The 25,112-nt window shown below is 40.6% G+C and overlaps 1 protein-coding gene across 2 annotated transcripts; it reads left to right on the forward strand.

Moving 5' to 3' along the window:
- The first annotated feature begins 598 nt into the window (after window positions 1–598).
- Window positions 599–21,756, forward strand: LOC308291524 (TBC1 domain family member 22B-like). Of its 2 annotated transcripts, XM_080733553.1 has the most exons (14): window positions 599–850; window positions 6,897–6,953; window positions 7,336–7,522; window positions 8,729–8,909; window positions 11,327–11,494; window positions 12,155–12,225; window positions 12,556–12,684; window positions 13,767–13,832; window positions 14,685–14,799; window positions 16,453–16,559; window positions 16,884–16,959; window positions 17,460–17,587; window positions 18,092–18,187; window positions 18,928–21,756. In XM_080733553.1, the coding sequence occupies exons 1-14, from the start codon at window positions 795–797 to the stop codon at window positions 19,054–19,056; spliced, it is 1,566 nt and encodes a 521-aa protein (XP_080589679.1). In that variant the 5' UTR covers window positions 599–794; the 3' UTR covers window positions 19,057–21,756. The 2 variants fall into 2 exon arrangements, with proteins under 2 accessions (XP_080589679.1, XP_080589680.1); XM_080733554.1 differs by lacking the exon at window positions 6,897–6,953.
- Window positions 21,757–25,112: the final 3,356 nt, after the last annotated feature.

Raw genomic sequence — 25,112 nt, forward strand, 5'->3', positions numbered from 1 at the left:
GAGTAAGCTAGATTTCAGATACTTTTACTTCTACTCCATTACATCTCAAACAGAGGCAAATATTGTAATATTTTAGAACTTTAGTTGGGCCTTCTAGTTAGGCTACTTTGTGATTATCTTTACAAAACATAAATTAACCGCTTCCAACCTATACATTTTGGCCATTTGAAATGGCCAAGCTCACAAAGATTTCAGTACTTATTTTGGGTAGGCCTACTTTAAGTATGTTTACCAATACTACTTTTGTACTTACTCAAGTCAATTTTGAATTCCGGATAGAGTATTTCTACATTGCAGCATCGATACTTTTACATAAGTAAAACATTCGAATACCTTTTCCACCACTAGTATTACTATTTACTTTTATTAGTGTTTTATCTGTGTTTTCAAGGAGCATCCCCTTGGCTTGAGCCGCTCCGCCGGTGTCTCCCATTGGTCCGCGGCCCCTGCACCTGTTAGACCCGCCCGCCAATCACACGCCACTCTGTCAGTGGACTCCAAGATGGCGACCTCCAGCGCACTTCACCATACATGATACATCATCATCATCGTAAAAACCGCAACAAAAATAACATTGTCACCCGGCTGGAGGAGTGTGAAGCCAAGGCGGGGGCAACTAAGAAGACAGCCAAGGCCCGATCGAGCGGCGGTTGGTGTTTATGCGTTGGAAACGACCCTGTCTTTGGATGGAACGCGGAGGAACCCGCGGGTCCCTGATGTTTTGTCGGTGCGAGAAGACAAGAAGCCGCCGCTGAGCTGCTGCTCAGTGTCAGTCTGAGGGACAGTGCATTATTATGGCCACCGACAACAGGATACATTTCTGGAGGAGAAACGCTAAGGTTCCCGGGAGGTACGTAATGTGACTGCGTTTGGTTCTGATCCCATTGATTGCGCTGAGGCGACGTTTTTATTTTTTTATGTTATCAACTGTCAGTCCTGAGTCTTGACTCCTGCCGAAAATATAGCTGATCTACAAGCTCAGGACGCGTAGCCGCGCTACGCGTTGTGAGCTTGTAGATTGCCTATTTTCGGCAATCGACACCGTCGTGCGACAGTGTATCGTATCGGGGCGGTTGATCAACTCATATTTGCCTTAAAGTTGCCAGACTTAACCGTTAAGATAGTCTTAACGTATTCAGTACACACAGTGAAAATGCCATCTTGTCTAAACAAACGGCTAGCTCTGACATTGTATTTGCTAATTGCTATCCACAGAGGAAATTAAATATATTTCTTTTTTGCAAATGTTGTCTAGATCCGCGTCAGCGGTTGCCTGATAACCAAACTAGCCAATCACAAAATGTCCAAACAATGTCCAGTCCAGCAGCAGTGTCCCTCCGGACGATGGGATAGAACTGAAAGAGCCAAGCTTTGTTTTATTGCTTCGGTGATTTTAGTTATTATTACTGTAAACTAGACACATGCTGCCACTCGCTGCTATAGACTGTAGTTGGCTTGGCAGAGCTCAGCGTAGTCGTAGCTGTTTCAGAAGCAAGTGTCACACATTAGTTGTTGTCGGTTGTCATGGTCGGTGTGTTCCGCCTGCCATATGCTCCAGTTCCCCACTACTACCCACACACACTGGTCAAAACATAGGATGTCAGAGCAGAGATAACTCAGTGGCTTTATGCTTCTCCAACAGTCTTATCAGCCACGATATGGGACATATTTTCATTTTGTAACCTCAGTGATTGTGTTTATGGTGTTATTGGATGAGTCACTCGGAAATTCTGCCTTTTTTGTTTTGATATCAAATTATCTAGGCTAATGTATTTCCTTCATAGGTGTTGTCATCTTAACTAGGAGATGGAAACAATAATATATGATACATAATCTCCTGGGAAGTGACAATAAAGCTGGCAGAATTCTGGAGATGTGCACATTGTGCAGAGTACACACACACTATTTATTTTATTATTTACAATTGTTGGTGTGGTGATCACTGATGGCTGCTGCTGATGATTATGGAATATTGTTGGTCTTGTTTATCTAATGTCCTTTAGCTGTCTGTATGTTCTGTGCTGCACACATCGGCTCGCTGAGGTCATTAAAGTGTTCTAAGTCTTATCTCTTTCTTTGATGTGTGACCCAGCAGAGCAGTGACCCACAACATAGTCTAAGCTAGAAACTTAATATCTGGCTGACATATTTCAAAATGCTTTGTGGCATACATAAGTACTAGGGCAAGGTTACACCCCGCCACTCCGACATGTCTCCTTTCCGACATGTCTCCATTCCGACACTAACCTTATCTCTAACCCTTACCCTAAACTTAACCCCCATGGAAGTGTCGCCACTCCAACAATAAGAAGTACATTTTGGAGTGGCGACATGTCGGAATGAAGAGCGACACCCCTAGGGCACACACTCTTATGTTACTTCACACAGGAACCCTGCATGTGAGTGATTACTTCATACCCTACTAGCCCTGTTAAGTCTATAGTGTTTACTCAACTGACATAACTGTCAGGGTATTCCTAACGGGTTGCTAGCTACAAACACTGACATGTACACACACCGCCATTCCCTGGCTTATACTGTTGTACTCAAAGTCACTGTCTCTCTGCAACTCTCTCGAATAAGCCCCCATGTGATGTTGGCGGCATCCGTGTCACATGGGCAATGTGTACAGCGTAGCGATGAGAACTCAAAGTACTTCACACTAAATAATCAAAAGGTCTTATTGATAAGACATGACCGTGTCCATTCCAATGTGGTTCCATGTCTGTCTGTTATGCATGTGGCACATGATCTTGCATGTGGTAGGCTACTACAGATTCCAAGGGTGTGCTGCCTGCATGGCAGTTGAGGGGGGAGCTGCAATCAGCTTGTCTGTTTGGGGTAATTTGAGTAGAGAGGCTCTCAGAGGAGTGGGTGTTGTCTGTCTTTGTCAGACTTGTCTCTCTCTGAAACGGTGGTGGACGGAAAGGGCCGGGAAACCCCAAGCCCAAACATAGAGTATGTTTGAACAGGAACGCAACTACTGTAGCTGGTCCAACGGCCTGTCCTTGAGCTGCCACTGATAACACAAGAGGCAGGCTGGTAAACAAAACAAAACAGGCTCTGGCAGGCTCAGATAGTGACTGAAGCTGAAGCTAGTTCTGAGACACCGGCCTGGTGTCGGTTTATTCATGCAAATGACCTGGATGAGGTCATCTTCTATACCCTCCGGTGATACTCCATACTGTAGTTTATGTACTTCTGTGCCGTTTAACATCTGTTCAGTTGGTGTAAGAAAAACAAGGTAGCATTTGTTGTTTTGCAACCATTTTCCGCTTCAGCTTTGTTTATTTTTGTTTAGAGGTTTTTTTTAAAAATGGCCATTTTCTTTCTGTGTTTATATATATATTTTTCACCCATGAGGTCAAAATATTAAATAAAAATTAGGCAGCCCTTTCTATTGATAGCACACTGCTATTGTGAATACTAAGAAATAATCATTTGGTCTCCCCCCCAAAATTTACTTTGTAAGAAAATGATTGGCAAAATGAATAGATAATTGTGGGCTCGCCTGGAAGGCGAGCACACGTATGTTATCTTCATTATTTATTTGTTTATTTATATATGTGTATCTCCTCAAAACTTTGGCGCGATTCATCTCTTAAACGCTTACACCTTTCAACACCATTCAAATTTTTATGTGTTCAGCTTACTGAGGACACGTGTGCTTGTATTTTTGGTTTTGAAATGTTTTGTAGTATAAATATAAAAAAATAAAAATGTTTAACTTTAAGCACCCAATGCATTTCCAATGGGATTAGTGAGTGAGGACAGAGTGTAGACAGAGGAAAGAGACCCATGTTTATGTTAAGTCACTGTGGCTGCAATATTCACACTTCAGATATGCTATTTATATCATTGCGTTCACACAGGTCTGCTCTCTGATTTGATCCAAATATCTAAGCTGTGTGATGTATAAAACTATAGTTATAGTTAAAACTATAAATAAATGTCCCTCTCCACTCTACTGATTACACAGCTGTGATCAAGAATCAAGTCCGGGCGATGGGATGTAAATCCCATAGCCATATATCCTAGAGCCCGCAGGGACAGTCAGCCATATTAGTGGTTGTTGTTGGTTGTCAGGGAGATATCAAAACCAATGCATTTCCAAGTCAGATCCACAAACACAATAAAAGCCATGCTCCACTCCTCAGTCTGGAGTGGCCACATAGAAGAACGCCTTGGTTATAGACATAGTGGAGGACAGATGTGATCTGGGATTGTTAGCCTACAGTATATGCACTCAATATACTCCACTACAGTTGGAGTCCATTTGACAGTTGCTGGTTCCCAAACACAGAATCAAAAATGTAGATCTAGAACACATAGAATATGTACAGTACAGTAAGGTTCAGTAGAGTACAGTAAAAGTACAGTAAGGTTCAGTAGAGTACAGTAAAGTACAGTAAGGTACAGAAAGGTACAGTACAGAAAGGTACAGTAGAGTCCAGTACAGTAAGGTACAGTAAAGTACAATACAGTACAGTAAGGTACAGTAGAGTACAGTAAAGTACAGTACAGTAAGGTACAGTACGGCACAGTAGAGTACAGTACAGTATAGTACAGTAAGGTACAGTAGAGTACAGTAAAGTACAGTACAGTAAGGTACAGTACAGTAAGGTACAGTAGAGTACAGTAAAGTACAGTAAGGTACAGTACAGTAGAGTAGAGTAAAGTACAGTACAGTAAGGTACAGTAAGTTACAGTAGAGTACAGTAGAGTACACACACACAGGTCCCCCATCTTTCTTCCCAGGCTTTAAACAGCCATAACTTCAGTTCCCAACATGCTACTGGTCTCGAACTTTTGTTGTTTGTTTACCTGTCCACATTATATTTTAATTTTATTTTGATTTAATTGTCCATACCGTTAAAGGACCAGGTCACCTCTGGGACAACCAGATCTTATTTTATTGTTGTGTGGGACACGATCAACACAATCCTGTAATTTCTTGTGTTCAATCTGTGTTTTTAGATATTTTAGTATTTCAGCATGCTACAACTGGTCATATGATGCTTTGTAGCATGATATTGCATCATCTCATGCATCATATGATGCAAAATGCATCATATGACCAGTTGTAGCATACTGAAATACCAAAATATCTAAAAACACAGATTGAACACAAAAAATAACTCAACATTGTGTTGATCGTGTCCCACACAACAATAAAATAAGATCTGGTTGTCCCAAAGGTGACCTGGTCTTTTAAGTTCATGTAATAACACTGCTTGTCTACATTGTATTTGCATTACCATTTTACGTCAGTAAAATGAAAGAGAGCATTGCCTGGGAACTTGACACTTTTACTATTATTGTTTTGGGTTGGAAGCGAGCCCACACTGTTTCGAAGGAACAGTATTTCTAGTTATAAGTAATATCTCATACCTAATCCTGACAACTGAAGCAGACAAAGTTTTAGATCTCTGATTTTCTCATTGAGTCCCTTGGAGCAACTTGTGACCCTAGTAGTAGAATAGAAATATAAATACTTTATTGATTCCCGAAGGGATCTTGATTGAGGGTCTAGGACTGGGGTCCTTTTTTTCTTTAGTTAAATGGAGGTCTGTAGACTGCCATTAAGAACAGCCGTTCAAGAACTAAATAATACATTTGAGTTGAGTTGAGGAATAATACATCACTTTCTAAGCATGAGGACTGTTTCCAAATATTATTCCCCAGCCTTTAACCTGAACCACCAAATGGCAACAATATGTCTACGGAATTAATGTTCTCATGAAAGGATCACTGGGGACAATGAATGGCCGGTTTCTGGCCTGAGTCCCGGCACTATGCCTGTGACTGTATCTGTGCTGGGTCATCCGATCACTGGACGTAGGCTGAGCAGCTTGATGCTGGCACCCGCTGGAACAGGATATTCTCCATGGACCGGTGACGAACACCTTAGTCGCACAAGCTGTTCACTGATTCTGTTCAAGACACCCCAATTAAAGCCTAATCAAGCTTAAAGAGAAAGAGGAAGTAGTCTTTCATAACAGAGCGGCACCAAGATCAAACTGAAGTCAGCTGCAGAGGGAAGGTTTGAACTCAAAGCCTAAACCCATTTAGGCCTAGAATTAGAAGGATTCAAAAGACACTTATAGAATCGGGTCAAAATTCTAATGTTCACGACTTTTCAAAAATAGCAGATCTACAAGCTCGCAGCGCGGCACTCGGTGCCGCGCTGAGAGCTTGTATATCTGCTATTTTTCAATAGTTAAAGCATAAAATAATGATACACAAAATGTGTACCCGTTCTAAATGGGTTAATTTGCAGGCTCTTAAATGTGAGTGCTCTTTGATACCCACCCAGAATAATTAATACCTGGCAATGCCATGTGTCTTGACAGTCGGTGTGCCAGCTAACAGCTCTCACTCAAATGCAGATTCCCATCAGTGGGTTAGAGATTCATATTCCAGGCTGCCATAGGATTTTCTCTGCTGTGAAATTATGTGATCCTTGTCAATCAGGTTTTTTAAAGTTCTTTAAATCAAACATTTTTTATTTTTCCTCCTTTAGTCATTATGCCAATTCCCTTCCCTTCCATGTGTATTAGTCCTTGTCACTGCCAATGCCTGCAGCGGGTCTGGGGATGGTGTACTGTAGACAACCGCATCTTTACTCTGATACATGCTACTAATGACTAGTACTACTGCTTCATTTCACCTGACACTAGTCAGTCACTGGGAGGATGTAACACATACAAAGGCAGTTCAGTTCAGGTCCCTGCTGAACTGGTTGCCCAAACAGCCTGTAGTAGTCGCTAATAGAATGCCTTCCCCTGCTGGCTACAAATATTTCTTTGATGCCCATGTTTACAGTAAAGTAGGTTAAATACTACATTCATCAGTTCACACACAGGTTACAGCCTATGGTGTCTCATTCCCTCTAGTATACAGCCTGTTTATGGAGCACAGCATCCACCTCTTGACCCCCGACTACGACGCACGTAAGTGCTCAAAAAAGACGATCTGCATGGAATCACGTCATTGAAGCAGACGTGTTTATTCTCCTTTCTTTTTTTTTATACATAATTTATTTACTTTTTGTCCTGCTGTCTTGTATCTTTGCTGTGAGTCCTTTGACTTGTGGTTATTATTTTTTTTGCTGTTAGACTGTGGTGTGTGTAATTCATGATGCTGTTGAGTTATTGTGTTATTGTTTTTCATTGAATTATCTTTACTTTGAACCTGGCACTTTTGAAGCATGCTTTCAGTTTCAACATAGTCTTTCTTTGGGTCTCAAAGATCTATCCACCTCAAATGTGTACAAATATCACCATTGCTTGACACAACCAGACATTTTGTTTAATTTTCTCTCTGTCTCGACAGCTTTTCCAAAGACACCCCGAAGCCTAAGCTCAACAACCTCAAGTCTACGAAAGCTTCTAGCTTCCATGAGTTTGCCCGCAGCACCAACGATGCCTGGGACATTGATGATGAGGAGGATGAGGACTTCCTTAGTGCCCCTGTCCACCCTTCATCACTGCCATCAGGCCTGCACTCCACACACCACCAGGTGACTACGAGAGTCATGGTTTGCTTTTTGGACCATTTCGATGCAATCTAACCATATTAACTCATTGGTTGTTTACAGCCAAGGAAACCAAAGATTTGTCTATGTCTTTCTGTCTTTCACTGCTGGCTACCTGTTAATGCGGGTGCTAATCCAGTTCCCATCGTGCACGATCGGACACTGCTATGCATCGTGTGTTCGTGTATTCCATCAGCTTCTCAAATCCTATTACATTTGGAAAATTGATCAATCCGTTCTCCATCTGTAAGCCGTGGTACTGTTTACACAGAAAGCTAACGGGCCGGAATAGAGGACGGACCATCCGCTTCCGGTTTGCGGCCTCAATGTTAATCGGTCCGCTCCATCATGTGTCCATGTAGAAACCGATCCCGGAGCATTAGTGCCGGTCTATTTTAGTTCGGCTTCGATAAATTATTATTTTTTAATTAAAACTTATTAAGCATGCTAGCCTACAGTATATCAGTGATTCTCAACCTCTTTAATTTCAAGGACCTCCTGTTTGATATGCATTATGCCACAACTTGCGATTTGCTATTACTTTTTAAATCTCTGGGACACCAATATACACTGTAAGAATATTCATGTTAATTTACAGACCTAAAGGGTCAATTTGTTCCCTAACTATCATTAATTTAGCAAGTTAATAATTCATAGGTTCCTAACTATCAATCATTTATGGTGCTTTATTACAGCCTACTATTCTGTGTTCATTTACTTATGACACAAACAACACTTCAAAGAAAAAAACATTTTGGGTGAATTAATTACACACACAAAATTATCCTGGTGTGTAAAGAACTTGCTATAAAATGTACTGTACTTGAACTAAGGTGCTAACTAACCATTTCTGTTCTTTAGAATCCTTCAGAGTTCAGTGAGTGCAGATTAACTGTGTTTCAGAACCCTGACTACAGAAATGTATTCAGAAGCACGGTTTCACTTAAAATAGCCCAAAAAGTGGTTTAATTAATAAATAAAGTCTAGCCTTTACTGTCTAGACTAGAGATTAGATCAAGACATATACGTAAGTACCCATATTGATTGTGTTATCATTTTAAATCACCATTTAAGCCCTTTTTGTTAGGACCCCTGGGGAACCCCGGTCAACGAAACACATGGGGTGGAAGTGGTTAAGTGCAGTTAAAGACACAGCTGCTTATCTATCTATTTTATCTTATCTGTCCCCAGTCCTCTCTGCAGCCCCAGCAGCAGCAGGAGGACTCTTGCATGGCAGACAGACTGTCCCCCTTCAGGGCAGAGGGACCAAACCTACGGGAAGTACCAGAGGAGGAGATGACAGATGAGTGTGGACAGGTGAACGGCATAGTGGTCAAGTCCAACAGCGAGGCCCACCTCAGCACATGCTCAGGTATGGAGCTGCACAATGCTCACTGGAAATGAAATGCGTTGTAATGTTTCGTGCTGAACATTGCAATGTTGGTGTATAGAAATATTTTAAGCTTGTGAGCTCACATATGGGTGACATCTGCCACTGTCAATGACTGTTCCACACAGCCCAGTCAGAAAGTCAGCAGTTGACTGTGCTCTTTATTGCGACCGAAGGTCGCAGTTTACCATTAGAAATGTCACAACTTGTCTCTGTGTGTGTGTACACATTTTGGGTTGGTTCCCTTGACACATCACTGTGACATCACAGGTGATATCACAGGTGACATCACCTATGTAAAAGTCCATATATGGGTATTCCTCAGGATCCCTTTTATGCCAATATATGAAGATCCCTGATGTCATTGATATATATCACTGGCCAGATGGCCAAGACATGGCCCATATCTGTGTGGCTGGTTCAGATAGGGATCTCCATGTATGGGCATAAAATATATTGTATGTTTATGTATGGATATATTAATAAAGGATAAAATAAATAAAATGTCCATATACAGTATGGGCATTTCCAGATGATGTCCTGTTAGGGTACATAATTATATGGAGATCCTCAGGCATCAAACCCAGGCCCTAACTCGCCAAGGCCCTTCTTGGCTTTACTAATTAACATACATTTTATGCCCATATATGGAGATCCCTGTCCCAATGTCATCAATATTAAGGACATATCTGGGAATGCCCATATTTGGTAATGCTCATATATGGGCATGTTTTGACATAACATTGTTGACGATAATGCAAGGGTCTCCATATATGGGTAACTGGTCTGATATACATCACTGGCCAGATGGCCAAGAATTGGCGTACTCAGTTCCAGACCAGAGAAACAGTCCACTCTGAGAGTGGGCGGGGTCTATGGTCTGGAAACAGGCTAACTTGGTGTGGTCTTCAGAACGCTTTCTATGATTGTGACTATGGGTACTGCTTCTTTATGAAGCTCCTGGTGCTTGGCATACATTATAATGTGGCTCTGTTGTTGCTTTGTGCTGTCCCAGCACTTGGATATGTAAGTTGCCAATTTTAGAACTATACCTAGTTCATTCTCCAGAGTTCCCTCTTAGAAGGAATGATGAGGTGATAATTTGCTAGGTTGTAATCACAGGGGATTTGTGAGTATTAAACTGAAAAGTTGCAACGTACATACATTTAAATTAGTTCTGAGTTCATGACACAGTTCTGCCATCGCACACGGTTATTAAACAGGACATAATGCAACAATTTTTCTCTGGGGCAGGAAATAATAGAACAATCTTTCTCTGGTGTAGCCCAGACTTCTGGTGTGTGTAATTACAAATGACAACTGTTATCATGGCACAGTTTCGTTGGGTACACCTTGCAGTTCTTGTGGCCATGAGACCTGAGCTTGCACTCGATTTTGTGTGTCGCCAAGTCACCAAAGCCTAAAAGGCACTCGCACCAAAAGTGACAGCAGGAGCATAGATTCCTTGTCATTACATTCCGCTTTATTTTTGAGAAAGTGGAGTAGTGAGGAATTATCTATATTCATTCAACTTATTTAGTACAACCAAAAATTGTTTACGATAACAGTTTAGGTGAGAAACAGACCAAGCAGTTCCTTGTGTTTAGATTTCAGTTTCCATTGTGTGCTAGTTAAACATTGTAAAAAAGAAGAAGAAAAATAACAATTAATGGAAGATAACATATCTTTTATAGATAGATAATAAGGCCTTAGAAAGAGAGCCTGCCCTAAACAGACTAATACCAGTAAGACGCCCTAAGGGGGAGAAGTGACCTCGCCCTCTCAAGTGGTCTGAAAACCTGCAGCTCGTGTTCGTCCCTGCGTCAGTCACGCCTGGGAATATATGGGCATTCCCAGATATTGTCATATGGCATTCTAAGATATGACAGAATTAATTTGCAAGTGTCTTGGCCATGACATCATAGACCATATGAGACTGACGACACAGCTATATACGGAGCGTGACTGACATGAGGCATGACGGACGGCATGACGGACGGACATGATCTGCAGGTTTCCATACTAAATGCGAGCTACGGTCGCAATAATGTGCTTACATTCCTCCGTTTTCTAGCAAGTATCAGCAGATCCCTGTATTCAAGTCTCTAATAATCAGTATTTACTTTTCAGAGATATGAGATGGAATGCATTGCACTCAAGTTTTCCCGTCTACGAAATATAGATAAAATATGACTTAGAGTTCTTGTTACTTGCTTACTTATACAATTTATTTCTTATACTACTTTTGTCACTATGTTGTACCAATGTGACCTACAGGTACATTATACCAGCACCTCAAAAGGTTACCCAAGTTTGTTGATTTCCAATGTTTATTCCAAGATTGCAATAAACGTCCTAAATAAGTTATTGTGCTGTCCTCTCTTCCCTGGTCTCCCCAGTACGCTCCACGCTGCAGAAACAGCAGTCTCTTCCTGTCCGTCCAATCATCCCGCTGGTCGCCCGCATCTCTGACCAGAACGCCTCAGGGGCACCGCCCATGACGGTGCGAGAGAAGAGCCGGCTGGACAAATTCAAATACCTGCTGGCCTGTTCCAACACGGACCTAGGTAGGGATGGGACGATATGAAAATGTCATTTCACGATTTTTGGGACAAAAGAATTAGCGATTTACGATATTATCGCAATAATCAAAATGCATTTTCCTTGGCGGAACATTTGCCAAAAAAATATATATATCTACAAGCTCACAACGCGTCACAAAGACATTTGATAGAGAGTGAAAAAAAAAAAAGACTGTATCAAGTACGTATATTTTACCTTTTACCAATTCTAGAGGGTTTAAGTGGTACCGGATATGCACCTCAGCAAATAAAAGGTGAATTGATCCCAGTGCAAAACGGAGGACGATTTCACGATAAATTAAATCTCCACGATATGATTATCGTGAGTGTTTTTTATCACGATAAACGATAATATCGCTTATCGTCCAATCCGTAGACCTAGGTGAGACTAATGCTGAATTATACTTGGTTCGGGTGTCACACACAGAAAATAGCTGATCTACAAGCTCACAACGCACAAGATTTTCGCTCAAAATAATGTGGTCGCCGACTAGAAGGGGCCACAGCCTTGAAATGTATAGATTAAAAGTGTTCCCTACATTTAGTTATTGTGGGTTCTCTAAATATCTCCCCCCCTTTTATTGATTTGGTCTAATATAGCATTGATAATACGTGTCATATGTCATACTGTGTATTGTGTTGCAGAGGAACTCCGGAAGCACAGCTGGTCAGGCATACCAAGAGAAGTCCGGCCAATCACATGGAGACTCCTCTCTGTAAGGAACTACAACCTTCAGTTTCATAACATCACACAGTATTAATACACTTCAACTTGGCTCTGTGTGTGGGATTCGTTTGCCTCAAAAGTCCTTGAAATATTGCAATGCAACTTGGGACTGTTTGTTAGTTAGACCCAAGCTACATATTTCTTGGGTAATTTTTTCAAACACTAAGCCTGTTAAATTTGTTCAACATGAGAACATGTTCACATAATGCCAAAAAGATTATCGTCTGTCTCCCAAATAGTTTGCCTTCTCCAAAACTATAATTATGATTTATTCTCTCCATTGCTGATTATCATGACCCAACCCCTCTCTCTCTCTCAGGGCTACCTGCCTGCTAATATGGAGCGCAGAGAGCTGGTGCTGAAGAGGAAAAGGGATGAGTACTTTGGCTTCATTGAGCAGTATTACCACTCCCGAACAGATGAACACTTCAAGGACACTTACAGACAGGTAACCCTTTGGTGAACAGAATCAAACAAAACAAATGTATAATGTTGGACGGTGAGCCACAGGGTTCATAGTCTAAAAGTCCTGAAATTAATTTATATTTGTATCATATTGCTGGACCCTGGGTGGGCTGGCCTGTAGTAATTAACGTGAGTACCTGACTGACTAACTGACTTCCATTGTTGAAACATACACGCAATCTCTCCTGCGGCAAACAGCCAGCCATGTATCCCATTTGCTCATTATGCTTTCCTGGCAAACTCGATACAAACACATGCATCTCCATTGTCCCAGTCAACAATGTGCTGGCATTTCATATTCTACTGGGCCAGTTCATAAAGATCAAATAGCCCTTCAAGTAACTGGACAGAAAATTGCTGTGCTTTTATAACTGAAAACAAAAGAGATTGCACACTTTGGGGATGGTTTTGTGATTTATTTTCCCATTCCCAATGGTAAATGTTTAATTAGTCCTATTTTCCTGCCCTGTTGCTTGCATAAATCTATATTATTGAACAAACTAGCTCACTCACGAACACCCTCTCAAGCGTAAATTCATCTAACTGCACCAAGGGAAGGCGAGTCGAGCAGGAAATTCCTTCATTAACATTGTCAAGATAAACGCATTCAAATTGAACCTTGATATTTGATTCATATTTGAAAAAATGGCTCAACATCCAGCTTTCCATCCTTCCCTCAGAACAAAAAAGAACAGAGATTAGATACATAGACAAATAAGAGTGACGTTGGCTGGCTGTATTCAGGGTCCAGCTAGACTAGACTTGTTGTTATGGTCAGAAATGTCATGGCATTTTGAATCAAGTGTTGGAGACTGTTTGAAATGGAACTATTCTAACCACTGTGTGATGTTGCTACAAAGTATTATCTAATGCGGTAGGATCAGTGGTGTGTGCGCAGGTTGTGTTGGTTGAGCCTGTACATGCCCTCCCTGTAATTATTGTGTTTATGCAAATAGGTGTGGTACAAGCAAGTGTCAAGAAGCACATGATGATTTGTGATGCTACATTGAGAAAATATAATATTTGATCCTGAATCGGTTAACCACAATATCGTCTCCCTATCAGATCCATATTGACATTCCAAGGACCAACCCTCTGATTCCACTGTTCCAGCAGCCTGCAGTACAAGAGGTGAGAGTGGATCTCCAGAGTTTAGGCCTAGATGTCTTTAAATTGAAAAAGTGTATTGTGAACTATTGGACAGTTGGTCCTGATTCTAATGAGTGGCAACGTCTACCAGTATAGTGCTGTGATGTAAACGCGTTCCATAAAGTAGCATACATGTTCTTCACTTCTAATCTTGAAACTGTGGTATAATAGCATGAATACTTAAGGTCATGCATTATCTCACAGTAGTGTGAGACCATAACCAGTGCCATAATTATCTCACTGTAGTGAGATAATGGCACTGGTTTGCTGATATACAGTATGGCCTTCAGCCCTGTGTGTACAACTGTGGCACAGCAGTGCCAATACTGTATCTCATAGTTTAGCGCCCCCTCTTGTGTGTTATTGCTTAATTGTATGGTGCCATAGTATTTGAGGAAGAGTCTGTACTTCCCCTTGTTTATATCGAGACACTGATGGGGAAGTTCTCAGCTAATAAAGGAAGACAGTTGAGCAAGACCTCTTCCTCAAGAGATTTATGTTGGGTGTTGCAATTTCTTACAGATTAGATTAGAGCGTTTTTTTTAAGAAATCTAGATATGTTTCTTAGGAAAGGGCAAATTTGGAAAAGTCGGGAAAGCGCAAAATTTGGAAAAGTGGGTTTGTTTCCTAGAAGTAAGTTCCGGAGACAAAGTTCTTCAGGAGGACAGTTGCTCCTACAATGCTTGCGGGCCCTGTTAAAAGGCACCTGTAAAAAGCGCATTCACCAGCCTTTTATTTTAGACCTGGGAACTGTCAGAAGGGCTTTAGCACGCCGAAGACATAATGCGCCCAGCGTGCTTCATGAGCAAACATCCTGCCCCTGTGTCTCTTCAGGTGTTTGAGAGAATCCTGTTCATCTGGGCGATCCGACACCCAGCCAGCGGTTACGTCCAGGGGATTAATGACTTAGTCACGCCCTTCTTTGTGGTCTTCCTCTCCGAGTTCGTCGGTAAGCAGCATTTGTCTGGAAAATTACTGTATGGATGATATCACTTGGAAAACCCGATACTGTATGTTCACTTTATGTCCGGAAGGCTCCACTCTGCCCTTTGTTGGGCTTTGTCCTGTTCAATGATGGTCTCTGGGTAGCAAGATGAAGCATTATAAACATCAGGTTAAACAGCTTAATGGGTTGTGAACTTGTGGACAGTTCACTAAGCTAAGTGGGACACATGCGTACCAAGCTGAATGAAGACAAGGCAGGCACATTTTCAGCTGGCCTACCTTAATTACACAATTCATCAGTGTACCTCCATGTCTTTGTTTACTGAAATGTGATCTCTTGAGTATGTAATAGCTTAAGGGGGAAGCAAATAACATTGGAGATTAGTTGGGTGAATACATTTCCATGTTAAAAGATACTTGGACAAGATAAATATGTGATTTGCTATGGTAAGCTTAACTACCTTAAACCTTGGTGTTCCTATTTGTTAGAGCATGCCAGGAGAAAATTGTAAAGAAAATAGAATAAAAAATAAATAAAGATTCAAGCTCATAATGCATTGCATCGTGACATAATTTGAGCTTGTACATCAGCTATTTTTGAAAAAGATATTTTTGTAAATTGTTTTGAAAATCTGCACTGAAAATAAGGGTTAATAGCCGGGGACCCAAAAGCTCAAGGAATAGGGTAGGACATGTGGTTTTCTGCCGTACTTTTTATTTCTGTTTTATCTATTAGTTTGGTCATTAAGGTCCACAGAATGAGAGGCCTGCTCTGCCGGAAACATCGCGAAAAAAAGTTATGGCCATTTGTATATTCACTGTCCCATTGACTCCACTAGAAATATTTAAAAAATAAAATAAATGTGCTTTAAAGGAGCTATATAACAAAGTGTCGGTTCGACAATGGCCAAAATGATTATTTTATCATTATTTTACGCTTTTTGTGGTCATTTTTGAATATAAACACATATATGAAGCTTATTTCTTTATAGAATATGTTCGAAACATTATTTTTATTTTAGCATCCGTTTTTCAAGAAAAAGTTGACTATAGCTCCTTTAAGTAGCATGTGAGGGGTCAAACTAGGGGTTCTTCATGATTCTGAATCCATTTCAAGCATTTGTTTGGCATGAAAAACATTCCTTGGGTTAACTTTCAGCAGCCCAAAACTGTGAAAAGTGGAAAAAAGGAATGTTTTTCATGCAAAACAAATGCTTGCAATGGATTCAGGATCATGAAAACCCCCCAGTTTGACCCCTCACATGCTAATTAAAGCAGATTTATTTTCTTTTTTAAATATTTCTAGTGGAGTCAATGGGACAGTGAATATACAAATGGCCATAACTTTTTTACGCGATGTTTTCAGCAGAGCAGGCCTCTCATTCTGTGGACCTTAATGACCAAACTAATAGATAAAACAGAAATAAAAAGTACGGCAGAAAATCACATGTCCCCTCCCATTTTGGTGCCTGGGTCCCCGGCTATAAGTGGTTAATATTAATATATATTAACACTAGGCTTTAGGTTTTGCGACTGGCAGGCCTTGATCCATAGGCCCTTGGCCAGCCATATTTACATGTGGGTGTGGAGGTATTCCCAACCACTCACCTGGCTGACACACTTACCTCTGTATTGTTTTGAATGGATCTTGTTCCAGAGGAGGACATGGAAAACTTTGATGTGGCAGCCCTTCCTCTGGACACTCAGAGAAACATCGAGGCAGACAGCTTCTGGTGCATGAGCAAGCTACTTGATGGCATCCAGGTCTTTACAACCCATGTGCACTGCACACACACACACACGCACGCACGCACGCACGTGTGCACACACACACACACACACACACTCTCACAAAGATCTGTATTACTGTACATGCAATCTGTGGAAGCCCATTCAGTAAAGAAAAAAAAAAGATTATCTTTCTTTATTTTTGCCTCTAGGGCACCACTTATTTTTTTGTGTAAAACGTGCTTCTGTGTTTATGCCTACTAATAGCAACATCACATGTTTAAGGTAATGGTGCTGACAGATTCTGCTGCCGCTGAGAGATTACTGTAGTGTAACGACTGAATGTGATACCCCTTTCAGGACAATTACACGTTCGCTCAGCCGGGAATCCAGAACAAAGTGAAAGCTTTGGAGGAGCTGGTTAGCAGAATAGACGGTAAGCAAGTGCGGTCATCTCTCGGGTCACCTTCAACATTAAATATTTATGGTGCTCAAGCATTAGGAAGCCGTGTGTCACTCTAGGCCTGCTGTCTGCTAATAGCTATTTAGTGTGTGTGTGTGTGTGTGTGTGTGTGTGTGTGTGTGTGTGTGTGTGTGTGTGTGTGTGTGTGTGTGTGTGTGTGTGTGTGTGTGTGTGTGTGTGTGTGTGTGTGTGTGTGTGTGTGTGTGTGTGTGTGTGTGTGTGTGTGTGTGTGTGTGTGTGTGTAACTGATCAAGATAATAGTGATCAAGATAACAGCTAAAATAGCCTGAGGATATTTCTATAACTGTCAGTAGATTTGACTACTTCTTCTCATTAAATGACACAAGCGTTAGGTCGTAAAATTATGTGAAGGCAGCTTGTGTTATGAATATACTGAACAGAAGCACATGGACATCACATGTACAGTAGGCCTATATTAATGTGTGCGCTGTGTGTCTGTCTCCGTCCCCCAGAGGACATTCATGGTCACTTCCTGAAATATGAAGTGGAGTACCTGCAGTTTGCCTTCCGTTGGATGAACAACCTGCTTATGAGGGAGCTGCCGCTCCGCTGCACTATCCGACTGTGGGACACATACCAGGTACAACAGTGGTTCAAATTGTCAAATATTAGAGCCTAGAGGCAGAAATTATGAAAATAGCCGATCTACATGCTCACAACGCCTCGGAACGCGAGGCGTTGTGAGCATGTAGATCTGCTATTTTCACAATAGAACCAACCGTGTTATGCAAAATGTAATGCCTCAACTCTTAGTGCTCGTCGGGGTGGGGGGTCCCCAGTTAAAATATGATTATTTTGGGGGTCGCGGCCTGAAAAGGTTGAGAACCACTGAGGTACAACTCAGTGTTAGCAGACATACTGATACCAGGTCAATAAAACCCAACCTTGAACCTTGATGTACCACTGCAGGTGGTGGTGGTGTTAACAGTTCTTACAGAGTCCCTATTATACTTAATATATTTTAAATGGTCATGGCTTATATATCTATATATCTTTACCACTTTTATTATGTTCTTGTTTTGTGGTGTTTAAATGTAATTTTCTGTGTTGTCAAACCAATGATTGTGATTTTGTTTTCACCCAGGCTGAGGCGGAGGGCTTCTCACATTTTCACCTGTACGTCTGTGCTGCGTTCCTCATTGAGTGGCGGAAAGAGATCCTTTCCATGGTCGACTTTCAGGTACTGTTTTACATCCTGCATTCTAGGAATCTAGATAAAGCATCATTTCATTAACAGCAGGTACTGTAGGAGCAGTCTGGTCACTCATAACAAAGAAGAGTTATAATTTACCGTATATCACCAAATAGTAGCCGGGGTGTTTAATACTCTAAATCAATTTGGACCCCAGGCGTTTAAAAGAACCATTTGCAGCAGGCTTTTGTTTATTTTTGCACCTACCTGCACCAGGCCATTATTTGGTTACAGTTTCAAACTTCCAATTAGGCTGAAGAAACTGCAAATAATAGCCCGGGCGGACCCAAATTAGACTGAAGAAACTGCAAATAATAGCCCGGGTGGAACCAAATTAGGCTGAAGAAACTGCAAATAATAGCCCGGCTTTTATTTGGGACCCTGGCGTTTATTTGAACTGGTGTTTAATATGCAAAATGGGGTCAGACCCTGGCTACTATTGGGTACTATTTGCGCCCAAGCTACTATTTCATTATTCATCAGTAACACAAACATAAACATAACTCTTTATTTCTTTGATTTCTTTATTTGATTTTTTTTTCTTTGATATCTTTCTTTGATTTCTTTCTTTCTTTCTTTCTTTCTTTCTTTCTTTCTTTCTTTCTTTTTATTCTTATTGAGTGAGATTGAGAGGCTCTAAAGATGACAGTGTCAGTCAGTTCAAACCACTTTGATCTGGTTGGATTGTTTTTCTCCAATTCAAATGTCTCACTTTCTTTCTACTGTAGGGCCTACTCATGCTACTCCAGAACCTTCCTACAATCCACTGGGGTAACGAAGAAGTGGGTCTCCTTCTGGCTGAAGCCTACAGACTTAAATACATGTTTGCCGATGCACCTAATCACTACAAGAGATAGGTCTTGGGCCTCCAGGTTATGGCAAACACTGCAATTTGATGGCCTTCACACATCTGACTTAAGTGTGCATGGCAAATTTGAGTCACTCCAAACTTGGGTACTTATTCTCTCTGAGGTAACGTGATGAGAGACTGATAGTTGCACAATGATTGAGTGTACATACAATACACTAAAGGTGTAAATGAGCAGACATCCCAAACTTTTGTATCAGGTTTTCTCTATTTGGGAAAAAAAAGAAAAAAGAAAACTTGCTGTTTAGCAGGTTTTATTCCAGGGAATCTACAGATTATCATTTCTGAGCCTCTGGAGTAGTGAAGCAGATGAATAGACTAGAACTCAGTAAACATGACTTGTTGTGCTGTCTGTATATACCGTATCACTGGACTGTTTTAGTATAACTGGCCATATTTGAGTTCTTGGTTTACTCCAATTCATTTGGGTTGTGCAGCATTGATTGTCTCATTAGTTAATTGTATATTTACAAGAACACATATATATAGTAGAATATGAAAGGATGATGAATGTTTGTGAAATCATCCTTTTAGTTAAATAATAAGAAGATTATATTTTTTCCAGAGTTCTTTTAGTGATAGTTTTTATGGAGAGAAGTTGTTGGGTTTCGAGAAAACAACTCCTATATTTTATCAATATTTCTTTTAAAACCGTATTACTTTGAGTTTGACTGGCCCCTATCAGGCCAGTATGAATAATAATGCTTGATTTGTACTTTGCGTAGAGTGGTGTCCTGTGCTGAGAATAGCCTATCTACAGTACACGCTCACTGTGAGCTATTTTCAGCATGGGACACCTTATTACAACTGAGTATGAATTAGACATAATTCACTCCAGGTTTCATTTTCCAGAAGAGCTACTTTGTGAATGGACTTTTGTTCAGGTTCGACATAACCAAACCCGCTTGAAGCAATCAATCAGGGTCCTACGTATTGGCCCACAATCAATTTAATCTTGTCCTACTTGGGCCAGAACCAAGAGCCGTCACTTGTACTGTGGTTGTCCAGGATCAGAAATGGCAGGTTTCTTGGTAAGGGCTGATGCTGTGATGTTAGGTGGCAAATGCTGATTTTTGATCAGCTTGAATTTTTCCAAACTTGGGCCAGGGCCTGTGTTCCTAAAATATCACTGAATAAGAAGGCTAATCTTAGAGCACTCTGTCTCCAAATCTACAGAGTGGTGTTTTAGGTCGTGGCTAGTTAATCCTTAAACCTACAGTATGTATAACTGAGGGGCACATTAACTCCACTCTCAAATCCCTTTTACTCACTGTTTGATATAGTTCACTCCTAAACATGTTACCACTAGTTCTCCCGCTGCTATCAACAATAAGCACTCCATAAGGCAAGAGAAGCTGGTGTTGTATTTCATATAAAATAGGTGCGCTAATTTAGTAGCGGTTTGTCTTTCAGCTCGTTATGAATAAGTCGGTCAAGGGAGATAAGTAGGGCAAACTTCAGTCAGCACTCTTACCTTGAGGCTCTTGAGTGCAGGTGTTATCTACACAAGGGTACAATGGGCAGGGGAATGTGACTGCCTCAATGTGGCATGAACAGAAGTGACAGACGAGTTTTTTTTAACCTTGGACATCCCCACTCATATTTTTGCACTAGAGGTCATTCATTAATTCAAATGGGCCTAAATCCATGTTGTTTCTGGCTACTTGCTAATCTTTGATGTGTCACATTTTAATTTTGGTTTTGGACGGGTGAAAAAAGCGTCTTAGTTGATATGGCAGACAGCATAGGGAAACTGCTCTTACCAGTCCAAGATGAAGTTGTTATTAACAGCTGATTAGACTAGATTAGACTTCTGAGGCCCTTTTGTAGTGGATTCTCAGATAATTTTCCACAGTAACTATTTTGTACTTAACAATATTCAGAATGGTAGTGTTTTGAAATTGTTTAGTTAACCGGTTGCAATATGAAGAAGTTAACATACGTGTGTGTGTATTGTGGTAAAATCGGTAAATACGTGCTTTGCTGGTAGTTGAAATCAACTCAAATTTAAAAACAACCAATTTCTGTTTTGATTAATAATTTCTAAATTAAAAACTTAAGTAGCTGTTAAAATGGAATAGTGATTCTGTTGATTGGCCATGTAGTCATACCTACATACTTGAGAGTCCAGTGGACACAGTGCAGCTGTATTTCAAAATACATGACGATGCCTTTGTTATAAGCATTTGCAATGTACTCGTGTCACCTTGTGTTAAACACACTCTATTATAATAACACCTGTATTGTTGTGTATCACACCTGTTTAGGTTTCACTATGGGTTCTACTCATGCCTGTGTGACCATAGTTAGTGATGTGATTGAGGAAATTGTTTTAATTTGTGACAGCAGGTTTTTGTTTTATGCAGTGTTGTGCACGTGCGTGTGTGTGTGCGTGCGTGCGTGTGTGTGGGTTATTACTTCATCTACCTTCATTACCAGTGATAATTATTTGTACACACTTGTCTGTGTGAGATTTGACAATCATTAGCTTACTTTTGATTCAATAGCCCTTAGGCCTGGTTCACTTTTAGTCTTTTGTGGTACTCCTGAAAGTGGCATTGAAAAAAGTCTGGAGCCAATTGGTACTTTTATTTGTTAGAATGTAAAAAGATTGCATATTTCTATGATTCAACAAATTATAGAATGCACTAAATATCTGTTTGATATCCTGCTGTTTGTAAACTTCAAAATGCAGTGGACATAAAAAAAAATCTAGATTAGGACAAAGCATAAGTTTTGTTTTTCTTTACTACTGACACATTTGTTGAAGCCAACTGTAGTGTACAGTGTTAGCTTTACAATGCCATTAAGTAACTAAGTGCTACTGACGATAGGAGATAGTTGCAATTTATGAATCAGAACTTGGAAACATGACGTCATTTTGCTTTTCCTTTTTTCTTTTAACTATGCTGTCTGTTATCTATTATCAAGATGCTATTGTCCATTTAACAGTTCTGCTCTCGCAGCCTCTTTTTCTTTTCACATCGTGCTCTATCCATGTATGATTTAGTGTTCTTCAATTTGCTTTTATGTGGCTAGAACATTTTAACTGAGTTTTGTCTTAGTATTATATGCCTTGAAGTAGACTTTGTTATTCTTAAAACAATCATTTGTGTAAATGATTGTCATTATTTTGTAAAATGTTTCATTTCATTGTCATAGGCCTGCCACGATTGTATTATTCATTCTGACATGTTTCATACAAAGGTCATATTAAGCTTATTGTTTGCTGGAAATATGATCAAGAAAGTTGACAAAATATTGAGATGTTAGTCCTTTTGAGTAGAACTAATATTTGCTTTCTTAATTTCAGCAATCATGCCAAACCCTTAGGCCAATCTTTTCGCAATGCTTCTGTAGTCAATGCTGGCTTTAGCCTTAAAAGAAGAAATATTACAGTATTCTGCTGTATATTAACTTTTTGTTTATATTAAACGATTGATATTCCTCATTTTGAATTGTATGTGTATGATGCTGTGGTTTTGGGGTCATGGGGGTGTTCAAAGTTTGATAAACAGAAAACTGTGAAAAATAATTCATCTTGATGTTCAGAATAAATTGCTGAATTAATTTTGGGAATCGGTTGTCCTAGGTGCCTTGCAGCCCTTACACAATTTCTCACCTACTTTGCTTTATTTGTTTATTTACGGGACAGTTCACATTAACAAACATTCAATACATATGTACAAAAAATTAATCGATTGAACATAAATGATGGAAACACTGATAATGTGCCATGAATGATAGTAGGCATTTACATGAATCTTATCACATGTATCATAACATATAGCTTATATAAATGTGCCCTTAAGATAAAGCTCATGGTTCATAATCACACTTTGCATGCATCACTGTCTTCAAACTAACTAAACTCGTGGAGCATATTAACAGGCTTTGGGTTGGGACTATAACAGCATGTCTGTAAGGCTACTTGTCAATGTCTAAATGTCATCATTACAGATTGATTGAATAGTTTGCAGATTGTACGGTTTGATTGCATGATTGATTGAATAATTTAACAAAGTTGAAAAAAAGCACAGAAGTATAATTCCATACAAAAGGATGCTAAAGGGATTAAACTCAAGAAAGCACTATGGCTTGTTTCCATTGGGGTCCTGTGTTTAAAAACACACGATGACCTTGCAAAGTAATGTTTTCCTGTTTCACAGCACTACGAAAGATAAACAGCATTATTAATGCGAATCATATATATAGAGCATTGGTTCGCAAAGTGGGGTCCGTGGACCCCAGGGGTCCTTGAGGGAGTTCCAGGGGGTCCACAGCCAGAACTAAATGGACCCTTGTGGGTCTGTAACTCTGTACATGGAACGTAATGGGTCCATTTGTATTAAGATCCATTTGGTTCCATGTGTACACTGTTTGATTTTACAATGTAAATTGCAATTGGGGTCGCAGAGATAGAAATGCCATCAAATGGGGCCCGTAGCCTAATGCATGTCAAACTGGGGGTCCTTGACATTAAAATGTTTGAGAATCACTGCTAGAGCCGCAAAACATCTTCTCTTATTTATGGGGGTCCCTGGCTTCACTTTTCAAATGAGAGTCCACGGGTGGCGGGCTATAAGTGTCAATTTGGGGGTCCTTGACGTGAAAAAGTTTGAGAACCACTGAGTAGACGTTTCAAACTGTTGTCTTTGCTGTACAGCAAGCAAGACCTCTAGAGGCGAATGCCGGAAATGAAGGAGGGACACCGGTAGCTAGTAGCAGATCTAAAATAGCAACAGCAAGCTGGCTACCATCAACCCTATTGCTTTTTATTATTTTACCGGCGGTACATCGGGACAATCAACCGATTCTTGTGTCCAAAGACCAAAAGGTAAGCAGTTCACATCCACCGTAAAGTGGCTAAAACACGGAGGGACGACACGGCGGCTCAGAACACAGCGATGTTAGAGCGTAAACAGAGCACGCAGCGGGCCGTCAGGCCGTTACGGCGCGGCGTGCGTCCTCGTCTTCACACACGACGTAACGTTTAGCGGCCAGGCAGCGTTGCTTATTGTGGCCGTACGTGAGCACAGCTGGGAGTACGCGTGCACGTCAGCCCCGGCGTTACTTCACTTTAACAGGCACATTTTGGAAGTATCGCCCGGTGCCCTCAAATATTACGATATAAACCCTGACATTTCATTCTGGGTTCGCTAGCCTCTATAATGCTAGCAAAATGTTGCTAGCGAGTTATTTTTGAACCAAGCTTCAGCCATCTTGTATAAGACGCTTGGTTATTATTGGAACATTTCTCTTTTATTTTGTAGCGGATCTACGAGCATTCAACATATTGCGGCGCGGCTTGGGCTATTTAAATTTGTTTTGACAATGTTTGATATATCAAAATACAAGACTGTTGTGTTTTCAAATAAATCGTGGGAAAATATAGTGTCTGGCTTGCGGTCTGTGCAACGGTAACAGGAAGGGTGGGCACCAAAACAGAGTCGGCACTAGGGGAAATCTGGGCACCACAACACGTTTTCCACCTGTCTGTGTCTGGCATGCTATTACTAGAATGCAACTACATTCAGATGATTGTAGATCCTAAATAGTTTACTTTTTTATTATATATTTTTGTATTAAGTTATGGTTATGCATAGTTTTACGAGGTTAAGGTTAGTTTAGCTGAGTTTAAAATTAAGGTTAGACATAAATTTACTAAAAAGTTATGCAGTCTTCCCCTATATAAGGTACGCTGCCAGAACACTAAACACCTCTAGTACTCTTCTCTCAGTCTACCCCCCCAAAAAATGGTGCCCAGTTTCCCTAGTGCCCACCCTTCCTGTATTCTGTGCAACAATACACAAGGTAAAGGTACCTCCACTGCTGTGGTGTTGAGAATCTCAACTCTTGCTAAATTCTTGAAAAGCTCTGCTAGCACAATTTAAAGAGACAAGAGTCTCAACTCACGGTCCGGGGTCCTCCAGGGGTCATTGAGGGCCTTCAACTTCCAGAGGGTCCCCAGAAAAAAAAATAGGAACAGTTTAATTTAACTTTTATTTCACTGGGTAGAAGGTTTAAGGGGACTTCCACACCAAG

Source organism: Nannobrachium achirus, assembly GCF_963921795.1.
Source record: "Nannobrachium achirus genome assembly, chromosome: 9".
In the NCBI taxonomy this organism is placed as follows: domain Eukaryota; kingdom Metazoa; phylum Chordata; class Actinopteri; order Myctophiformes; family Myctophidae; genus Nannobrachium; species Nannobrachium achirus.

Coding starts and splice junctions, on each gene's coding strand:
- LOC308291524 (XM_080733553.1), top strand. CDS start 795: ATGGCCACCGACAACAGGATACATTTCTGGAGGAGAAACGCTAAGGTT. Junction 12,226..12,555: donor TCACATGGAGACTCCTCTCT/GTAAGGAACTAC, acceptor TCTCTCTCTCAG/GGCTACCTGCCTGCTAATAT. Junction 13,833..14,684: donor AGCAGCCTGCAGTACAAGAG/GTGAGAGTGGAT, acceptor GTGTCTCTTCAG/GTGTTTGAGAGAATCCTGTT.